General features: G+C 42.8%; 1 protein-coding gene across 1 annotated transcript in view; it reads right to left on the reverse strand.

Moving 5' to 3' along the window:
• Positions 1–828: 828 nt before the first annotated feature.
• The window catches only part of dcaf11 (ddb1 and cul4 associated factor 11), a 21,238-nt gene continuing 10,988 nt past the window's right edge, over positions 829–11,078 (reverse strand). The window contains exons 8-15 of the mRNA XM_059327337.1: positions 9,816–9,870; positions 8,441–8,509; positions 8,213–8,270; positions 5,691–5,876; positions 4,581–4,734; positions 3,834–3,986; positions 3,608–3,714; positions 829–2,202 (exon numbers count right to left, since the gene is read on the reverse strand). Of these exons, the coding sequence (XP_059183320.1) occupies positions 2,131–2,202; positions 3,608–3,714; positions 3,834–3,986; positions 4,581–4,734; positions 5,691–5,876; positions 8,213–8,270; positions 8,441–8,509; positions 9,816–9,870 (854 nt within the window). The 3' untranslated portion in view covers positions 829–2,130. The remainder of the gene's footprint in view (positions 2,203–3,607; positions 3,715–3,833; positions 3,987–4,580; positions 4,735–5,690; positions 5,877–8,212; positions 8,271–8,440; positions 8,510–9,815; positions 9,871–11,078) is intronic.

An 11,078-nucleotide genomic window follows, 5' to 3' on the forward strand; every position in this document is an offset into this window, starting at 1 on the left:
TTGTCTGTTATGTGTTAATGACATTTTAGGAACAAAGAAGCTTTCCTGCAATGTTTGAATGTTTGTCAAGTGTTGAGAAGTTTTACATCAGTGTTAAAGAACATTTATCTCCATGAAGGAGTTAACAAGATAAGCTGCATTTCTTCAGTTAAAAAAAAATATCTTCATGATCATCATTATGTCAAAGACGTCTTTCAAACCATAAAACTAAACACAACTTTATAATTCTGCTCCACGACATTTAGCCGTCAGCTTTATCTTCCTTTGAAGGTTCAGATTCAACAAGAACAACTTGGTTCATTTAAAGTGATTTTCATGTGAAGTGTACATTTTTTAAATTCAAACCTTTCAGCAGTATAGTACGTAGTTAAAATGAGCCGTCTTTACTTCTCAAACACTGTTTACATAACTGCATCAATAATAATAATACAATTATATATTTGGAATATATATATATATATATATATTTATATATATAATCTGAGTGGGGCTATGGTGTATAATGAGTACTATTACTTTTGATACTTTGATGCTGATACTTTTATACTTACTTTTATAGTGGAGTAATTTCACAGTTTGCTATTTATAATTTATAATTATTATCATTATTTTTTGTTAATCTTTTCTTTATTTATTTCCTGTTAAGCGTCCTTGAATGTTTAGAAAAGCGCTATATAAATGCAATGTGTTATAATTATTACTATTATCAGTACTGAGGTCTTCTTTAACATATTACACATATTATATATTAAACTTTAAAGCCTGATAGTGAATTAAATGTTGCATCTTCTCCATAACAGCAGCAAATACTCAGTAAAAAGCTTAAAATCACAGCGATACATTAAAAGAAATGTTTTATTGTTGCTGTAAAACAACAGTCTGAGAGTGAAATATGGGATTTGATATAAACACCTGAAAGTTGCATATACAGATCAGTGTGTAAGTTTTTATCCACACACACACACACACACACACACACACACACACACACACCCCGTCCTCAACATATTATTACACATTCTAATCTGTTGAATCACAGGTTTATATTGTCCAACTCTATTGTTTAAGTGCCTCAGGGTTTGTGTTTACAGAGCTGAGGCTGACCCAGTACCAGTACCAGGACCAGGACCAGTACCAAGACCTCTGGCTGAGGCTGACCCAGGACCAGTACCAAGACCAGAACCAGTACCAAGACCAGGACCAGTACCAGGACCAGAACCAAGACCTCTGGCTGTGTCTAAATAAGGAGTTAAGACTTGAGGGGATCTAATGAGGCTTTAACAGTAAATCATTGTGAACTGGACAGTAAAGGTAAGAACATCCTGCTCAGCTCGTCCTGCTGGAAACGTCCAACAGGACGAGGAGATCATCGGTTAAACACCCTGCAGGTTAAAGAGCCGTGCTGTAGAATAAAGTTCTGGATTATTATAATATAATCACTCTTTCAATGTGGACTTTGAATGTGACAGACCCTCAATGGGACACAGCTCATTATTCTAAATCAGCACACTGACAACCATCTAAACACACTCCCTGAATGCACACACCATTAAAATACTATACATTTATACAGAGTTATCATCATCTCTCCCTGCAATATCCAACATTGATTCTGATTAAACTAACTCACCATTATTACATTTCAACAGCTCATTAAGTAAGTGCAGTGAAGTGTTTCAGGCCAAATTCAAAAGCTTTGGCCTGTCGACAGAGAAAACAGAAGAAAAACAGAAGTAGGCGGGTCCAACTGTGTCCAACAGCCTGGAGGCTATAAAGCCTTATGAACACTTCATAACCATGCTATAACTGCCAGCATTGATTCCCAGCATTGAATTTAAAAGGTATTTAAGTCTCTCCCAGTCCGTCTGACTGTTAGGGCCAGCCTCGCCTCCTCTGTGGTGATGTCACTTCCTCTGACATCACTTCCTTTGTCTCTCTTCTCCTCCTGCTGTCTCTCTTCTCCTCCTGCTGTCTCTCTTCTCCTCCTGCTGTCTCTCTTCTCCTCCTGCTGTCTAAAGATCTCCTTCTCCTCCTGCTGTCTCTCTTCTCTTCCTGCTGTCTCTCTTCTCCTCCTGCTGTCTCTCTTCTCCTCCTCCTGCCGTCTCTCTTCTCCTCCTTCTCCTCCTGCTGTCAGTCTCTCTCCCGCTCCTCCTCCAGCGGGTGAGTCTGTCTGTGCTCCCACATCCGCACCGCTCCGTCCCACTGAGGAGCAACAAACCAGGATGAGGACACTCGGTTTTTCACGTTAGCACATATTAAAGCTGAAATCTGAAACTTATTTTAATTAACAACAGGTTCACATTAAAGGGGACATATTGTGCTAATGTTCAGGTTTGTTATGTATTTCAGGTACAGGGTTTTCACTGCAGAGATGATTCGTGCAGCTTTGAGGTAATGTTAAAGATATGTTAAATAAAGATTTAGATATGTGGGATTTCAACAGAGTTTTCTGGGCAAAAAAAGCAGTTAGCAGAAAACGGGAATCCAGGTGTGTATTCAGAAACGCTCTGTTGTTGCCCCTGTCTCTTTAAGCCCCCCCCCCCCCCCCCCCAGTCTGCTCTGATTGGTCTGTTTCAGCTGAAACACCTCCAACAGCGCTGTAGCAGCACTTTCTGCCATATTTAGAGTAGTTGTGACATCACAACCTGATGGACGTCCTCATTTAAAGGCTCATTTCTGAATATAGGTTGTGTGCATTTCTCGTGGATTGAGCACTTTGTCTTTTTTCTGATTATAAAGCAGTTCCAGGTGCTAAATAATACTGTGAAAGTATCAATATGGGGCTTTTAAAACTTAAATGAACTTGCTCTGCTGGCTGAACGTGCTATCACATTTACCATTTTTGTTCTTTCATCCATTGAATTTATTAACAAAATTAATTTAACTAGTGGATGAACTTTTAGTTATTAATTACTAAAGTTATTCATAAAACAATCTCAATACGCTCTGCCAACTTTGTTGAAGAAAGAACTCATTTCTTCTGCCTGTAGGGGGCGACATCATTAGTATTACTATTAGAGTAAATAGTCTGGTTTCTCTTCAACTAAAAATCATAATTTAATGCAAAGTACATTAGTAACAAGATCAAACATGCTGATATATTTCCATTAGACTCTTTGTTATTACCAGAACACATATCAAATTCTTCAAAAACTACTTTTGCTCCATCAGGAGGAAACGCTCCATAAAAGCCTTTCTACTTTAAAAAGCCAAACGGTTGTAATGTAATATTTATGACCCCAGGCTTTCTGCATCAGTCTGATGGAGACTCAGTCTGATGGAGCATCAGTCTGATGGAGCATCAGTCTGATGGAGCATCAGTCTGATGGAGACTCAGTCTGATGGAGCATCAGACTGATGGAGCATCAGTCTGATGGAGACTCAGTCTGATGGAGCATCAGACTGATGGAGCATCAGTCTGATGGAGACTCAGTCTGATGGAGACTCAGTCTGATGGAGCATCAGTCTGATGGAGCATCAGGTGATGGAGACTCAGTCTGATGGAGACTCAGTCTGATGGAGCATCAGTGTGATGGAGCACCAGTCTGATGGAGACTCAGTCTGATGGAGACTCAGTCTGATGGAGACTCAGGTGATGGAGACTCACGGAGCTGCTGACGATGTTGTCCTCGTACGGGTGCCAGCTGACGTCCCTCACGCAGGCGTCATGGCCGGACAGCCGGGTGACCACGGCGCCCGTCAGCACGTCGTAGACTGGACACAAAGACAGAAACAGATTAAAAACATGAGAAAGTAACAACTGGTACACAGAGAGTCAGCTGGTGCAGTTACACAATATCAGAACCTGACGCCTTCAGACTGAGCAGACTCACTGATGATCTTGCCGGTGGAGCAGCCGGAGTAGATGAACCTCTGTCCGGTGCTGAACTCTGGAGAGAAGCGGCAGCGGATCAGCGTGTGCAGCACGCCGTGACCTCGGTACGACATCACCGAGGTGTCGCCCGTCAGCTTGTGTCTCTTCAGGGCTGAAAGGAACATTTAAGTCATTATTCACCTACTTTAGTTTGGTGCCATTTACAAAACACATACAGAGTTCATCTACATCCTCAAAATCTTTAATCAGGTCAAAAAAGTAAATAAACATGATTTTTAAGTTTTAGGTTTTTTCCTTCCCTTCTCTGCTGAATCTCATGATCTGAGCTCATATCCTTCACCTCTCCTCTCCTCCTTCACCTCTCCTCTCCTCCCTTGTCTCCTCTCCTCCTCTCCTCCTCTCCTCCCTTGTCTCCTCTCCTCCCTTGTCTCCTCTCCTCCTCTCCTCCTCTCCTCCCTTGTCTCCTCTCCTCCCTTGTCTCCTCCCCTCCCCTCCTCTCCTCCTCTCCTCCCTCGTCTCCTCTCCTCCTCTCCTCCCTCTCCTCCTCTCCTCCCTTGTCTCCTCTCCTCCTCTCCTCCTTCCTTCTCTACTCCTCCACCTCTCCTCTCCTCCTTCACCTCTCCTCTCCTCCCTTGTCTCCTCTCCTCCCTTGTCTCCTCTCCTCCCTCCTGTCCTCTAACTCCCTTGTCTCCTCCCCTCCTCTCCTCCTCTCCTCCCTCGTCTCCTCCCTCCTCCTCCGTCTCACCTCTCTGGGGAACCTGCTGCCAGCGGTAATCCCAGTTCTGTTGTGTGACGGCGAGGCGAGAAGCAGCCAAACCTTCTTTGGGCGAGAACTTCCTGACGTCCCAGAGCTTGATGGACTGGTCCTTCGAGTTGCTGATCAGGTAGCGTGCGTCACCCTGCAGCCACAACAACAACAACACAGGTGGAGACATTTAAAAACAACAAGAAACCTCAGAGATGGCCTACACATCAACATTACACTGGGCTAATATTAGCCTTTCCTCCCCTATAAATGTCTAATAGCTAGCCAGGAGGCTAATATTAGCCTTTCCTCCCCTATAAATGTGTAATAGCTAGCCAGGAGGCTAATATTAGCCTTTCCTCCCCTATAAATGTGTAATAGCTAGCCAGGAGGCTAATATTAGCCTTTCCTCCCCTATAAATGTCTAATAGCTAGCCAGGAGGCTAATATTAGCCTTTCCTCCCCTATAAATGTGTAATAGCTAGCCAGGAGGCTAATATTAGCCTTTCCTCCACTATAAATGTCTAATAGCTAGCCAGGAGGCTAATATTAGCCTTTCCTCCCCTATAAATGTCTAATAGCTAGCCAGGAGGCTAATATTAGCCTTTCCTCCCCTATAAATGTCTAATAGCTAGCCAGGAGGCTAATATTAGCCTTTCCTCCCCTATAAATGTCTAATAGCTAGCCAGGAGGCTAATATTAGCCTTTCCTCCCCTATAAATGTGTAATAGCTAGCCAGGAGGCTAATATTAGCCTTTCCTCCCCTATAAATGTCTAATAGCTAGCCAGGAGGCTAATATTAGCCTTTCCTCCCCTATAAATGTCTAATAGCTAGACAGGAGGCTAATATTAGCCTTTCCTCCCCTATAAATGTCTAATAGCTAGCCAGGAGGCTAATATTAGCCTTTCCTCCCCTATAAATGTCTAATAGCCAGCCAGGAGGCTAATATTAGCCTTTCCTCCCCTATAAATGTGTAATGCAGCTAGCCAGGAGGCTAATATTAGCCTTTCCTCCCCTATAAATGTCTAATAGCCAGCCAGGAGGCTGTGGGAGCTGGTCACTGACAGATTGATGAAACAGCTCCTCCTCCTCCTCCTCCTCCTCCTCACCTTGCTGTGGATGAAGGTGATGCCGTCTCGGTGTCCGGCCAGCTGGCCGACCGGCTGCGGTCTGTCCTCCCGCAGCGTCCGTCTGTCCCACACCTTGCACAGCGCGTCGTCGCTGCCGGAGAACAGCAGCTGGGACGAGCTGTCGGCGAACGCCACCGCGTTCACGTCGTCCTCGTGGGCGTCGATCTGACGGGAGGACACGCAGAAACACAGAGAGAGTCAGTGTTCCTGTGTTCCTGTGTTTCTGTGTTTCTGTGTTTCTGTGTGTTTCTGCGTGTTTCTGCGTGTTTCTGTGTTTCTGCGTGTTTCTGTGTTTCTGTGTGTTTCTGTGTTTCTGTGTGTTTCTGTGTTTCTGTGTGTTTCTGTGTTTCTGCGTGTTTCTGTGTTTCTGTGTGTTTCTGTGTGTTTCTGTGTTTCTGTGTGTTTCTGTGTGTTTCTGTGTTTCTGTGTGTTTCTGTGTGTTTCTGCGTGTTTCTGTGTGTTTCTGCGTGTTTCTGTGTGTTTCTGCGTGTTTCTGCGTGTTTCTGCGTGTTTCTGCGTGTTTCTGTGTTTCTGTGTGTTTCTGCGTGTTTCTGCGTGTTTCTGTGTGTTTCTGCGTGTTTCTGCGTGTTTCTGCGTGTTTCTGCGTGTTTCTGTGTGTTTCTGCGTGTTTCTGCGTGTTTCTGTGTGTTTCTGTGTGTTTCTGTGTTTCTGTGTGTTTCTGTGTGTTTCTGCGTGTTTCTGTGTGTTTCTGTGTTTCTGTGATGAGACGGTGTGATTTCCTTTGTGTAATGTACGTGCTTTAGTAAAAGTGCCTGTGTCTGAGCTTGGGCATGTTGGTCTGTGTGAACATCTTGAAGTCTTGATGGAAACAAACCAAAAAGACTTTTAGCTCAGCTCTGCAGCAGATGAGCAGGAGGTGCTACAACCAGCTGGATGTGTGAACGGAGCCATTGTTTCCCTCTTTAGTCCACACTCAGTCAGACAATGACACTGATTCATTCTACAACCTGTTTGACCAATTATCTAAACAGATTGTGAACAGTTAGGTTGACTTATATGTGTTTTCCTAATTCCTTAATCCGTTTTGATTGTGATCAAGACACAGTAGTGCTGTTTGTCTGTTAGGGTTAGGTAAATGTTGGGCTGTACCACAGCTGTTTCCTTTATTTATTTTTACAATCAAAGCTTCTATTCAGGTTTTCAAATTATGAAATATGGATTGTACCAGAATATTTCCTTAGAAAAAAATGTTTGGAATTAATTATCTCTCTTTTTTTCCAATAGATTTTACTTTTGAACTGCCCTGGAGTTGTAGGAAAGTTCTGGATCACACAAGTCTAAAAACAATCCTCCACTGAAGGCTGACTCTACAAATAATATAGTACTAATATTACATTAGTGACGCCTAGTTTTTATCTGCAACTATGCAGAAATACTGGTTTAAATAGAATGTACAGACGGAAAAACCCAAAACAGGCTGGACAGCATTCAAATGTTGACCTAGAATTTGATTGTTGACATCAAACTATTCAGACCAGTTCTACAACACAAATTAAAAAAAGCTGAAGAAACATAATAAAATCAGAGCAGAGATCTGTTTACAAAGACCAGATATCTAATACTCAAACTGGAAACATTTTCTTACACTCATTCTGAATTTGATGCATTCTGCTTTTATTTACAACAACTTTTTCTGAATCTGGGCTTATAATGCTGCGAGTCAATCAGCGCGCTCCCTTTTCTCCCTCCAACGGTTTCTGTCCTTGAACTGAGCTGAACTTCATTCAGCTGCACGCTGCTGCAGAATGTGCAGAGAACCGTTTTAAATAGAGCATTTGCTGAGGACTATTTTTACTATAACATTTGGTGCTCTGGTGAGTATTTACAGCAGGAGGACCAGAGCTGATGTCCAGTGTAATAAAGGAACATGTCAAACAGCCTCTTTGTGTTTTAACAGTTGACCTCTATTGGTATCTGGCTCTGAGACACATGTCAGCAGGATCAGTGTGGAAAAATATCATAAATGAGCAAGAGTGACACATTGATAGATTAAGCACTGAGGTAATAAGAGGAGAGAATGAGGAGGAGCAGTGGAGAACAGATGGTGGAGGCCAGCTCCTCCACAGAGGGGAGGTGGGAGGGTCTAACCCCTCCGTCCCCCTGCAGGAGGAGCTGGACTCTATCAGAGGGGAGGTGGGAGGGTCCAACCCCTCCGTCCCCCTGCAGGAGGAGCTGGACTCTATCAGAGGGGAGGTGGGAGGGTCTAACCCCTCCGTCCCCCTGCAGGAGGAGCTGGACTCTATCAGAGGGGAGGTGGGAGGGTCTAACCCCTCCGTCCCCCTGCAGGAGGAGCTGGACTCCATCAGACAGCAGGAGGTGAGGATCTGATCCCAGTCTGCTGATGTCCGGCTCACCTTGATGGCAGGATGAGGCAGACAGAGCTGGACGTGACTCAGACACAGCTACGAGCACAAACACAAACAGCACCAACACTCAGACTCACTAACACACAAACAGCACCAACACTCAGACTCACTCACCTTCAGCGTTCGTTTGTTCTGCTCAAGATCAAAAACGTAAAGGCAGCCATCGTTTGCTCTGAAGGAGAGAGAGAGAGACTGTTCTCATTAACTGATCTGATAGTCTGAGAGAGTCTTTGTATTAAATAAAGCTGTTTTATCTTCCTCATTCAAGAATTCACAAAACCAGCTACAACAAGTACGTTTCTGAAAAAGAATCAGTCCAAACAGGAAACTAGTGGTACTCACCCTCCCAGGATCTCGTTGCCATCTGTGGACGCAGCCAGAGAGAACACACAGAACCTCCTCTCATCTGGACTACACACACACGCACACACACACACACACACAGAGACACACACACACACACACACACACACACACACACACACACACACACACACACACACACACACACACACACACACACACACACAGAGACACACACAGAGACAGGGTGAGGCTGCAGCAGTATATTATTATTTCAATATTATATAGTATATATATTGATAACAGCTCCACTGTCTACTGTGTGTCATCTCACAGCAAAGAGCTGATGGAGGCTCCACCTCAACGCTGCTGTTATACTGTTAGTTTACTGCTCCACCTCTTAAACAGCTGCTGTTATACTGTTAGTTTAATGCTCCACCTCTTAAACAGCTGCTGTTATACTGGTAGTTTAATGCTCCACCTCTTAAACAGCTGCTGTTATACTGCTAGTTTAATGCTCCACCTCTTAAACAGCTGCTGTTATACTGTTAGTTTAATGCTCCACCTCTTAAACAGCTGCTGTTATACTGCTAGTTTAATGCTCCACCTCTTAAACAGCTGCTGTTATACTGTTAGTTTACTGCTCCACCTCTTAAACAGCTGCTGTTATACTGCTAGTTTAATGCTCCACCTCTTAAACAGCTGGTGTTATACTGCTAGTTTAATGCTCCACCTCTTAAACAGCTGCTGTTATACTGGTAGTTTAATGCTCCACCTCTTAAACAGCTGCTGTTATACTGTTAGTTTAATGCTCCACCTCTTAAACAGCTGCTGTTATACTGGTAGTTTAATGCTCCACCTCTTAAACAGCTGCTGTTATAATGGTAGTTTAATGCTCCACCTCTTAAACAGCTGCTGTTATACTGGTAGTTTACTGCTCCACCTCTTAAACAGCTGCTGTTATACTGCTAGTTTAATGCTCCACCTCTTAAACAGCTGCTGTTATACTGGTAGTTTAATGTTCCACCTCTTAAACAGCTGCTGTTATACTGGTAGTTTAATGCTCCACCTCTTAAACAGCTGCTGTTATACTGGTAGTTTAATGTTCCACCTCTTAAACAGCTGCTGTTATACTGGTAGTTTACTGTCTGAATGTGATGATGTTAACAGAGAAACACAGAGAGAGAGGACGGATGCTGAGCTGACAGGTTCTGACAGCATCATTCATCCAGCTGGTAATGAGCAGCAGCAGGGAATGATTGATTAGCTGCTCCATAATAATAATAATAATAATAATAATAATAATCATAATAATAATAATCATAATCATAATAATAATAATCATAATAATAATAATCATAATAATAATAATAATAATAATAATGTTATCAGTTACTATGAGGGAAACACTAACTTGAGGTCCAGGGCGGTGTGGTTCTCACTGTCTCCATCTATGCTGCACAGGTGAACTGTGGAGAGGACACAGAGACAGAGAACATGAGAATAAAAGAGGAGGACTAGGACTAGGACCAGGACCAGGACTAGCACTAGGACTAGCACTAGGACCAGGACTAGGACTAGGACTAGCACTAGGACTAGGACCAGGACCAGGACCAGGACTAGGTCTAGCACTAGGACTAGGACTAGGACTAGGACTAGGACTAGGTCTAGCACTAGGACTAGGACTAGGTCTAGGACTAGGTCTAGGTCTAGGTCTAGGACTAATATCAGTCATATCAAGAGTTTCCCCCAACAACCTCCTTATTACTGCTGATTCAGATACATTAACTACAATATGCTTTGGTCATTCTCCCTTCATAACATTTAGGTAATATGGTCTTTTTAAATCTAATAATTCCAATGAAGACATGATGTTACTCATTCTGAAGTGAGATCTTGCTCAGGAGGTAATTTGACACTTATTAACACACAGGTTCCTCCTCCTGACAGTTAATTAATCCATTGTAGCTCAGACACTGAAATGAACAGACCATATTCTTTAGTGATGGAGGTCTATTATTCTAACACTGAGCAGCTTTTATTCCTGCTCAGTGTTAGAACAGAGCCAGAACAAATATCTCCTTTGTTATTGGACCTGAACCTTTTTTCTTAGTCTTGACAAAAGAAATCTTTCAATGGATGGTTTTTATCATCTCTGAAGTGGTCCACTGTTATGTATTCTGTAACATAAAGATAGAGCATGTTTATTAAGCGTGAAGAAGGAGAATGGCCGTTCTTCGGGTCTTTCCAGCCAATCAGCAGGCTCGATGGGTTGACTGATGTCTTCCAGCACAAACTGTCAAACTGTCAAACTAATGCTGATCAAATATAAACCAGGATTATGTCGCTGTGGTGCCCATTTCTTGCCTGAAATGTTTTCAGAAGCACATGTTTGTGTAGCGATAAGCTGTGATTTAAGTTTAATGTGCTGCTGGCCAGCATCATATTCTACTATATATATATATATATATATATATATATATATATATACTACTATACTCTACTACACACTGACACTAAACATCTGTTTTTGGTCCAGATCACCACAAAACAATCACACATCGTTCACAAAAACACAAATCTGACCACAATAGAGAGATATTTTTGTAAAACCATTTAGCCCTGTAGCAAGCTTATAACATGCAGAGTTTTGGGTAGAGGGATCAGCTTATAAAGC

The sequence above is a fragment of the Centropristis striata genome, chromosome 23, assembly GCF_030273125.1.
Source record: "Centropristis striata isolate RG_2023a ecotype Rhode Island chromosome 23, C.striata_1.0, whole genome shotgun sequence".
Lineage (NCBI taxonomy): Eukaryota > Metazoa > Chordata > Actinopteri > Perciformes > Serranidae > Centropristis > Centropristis striata.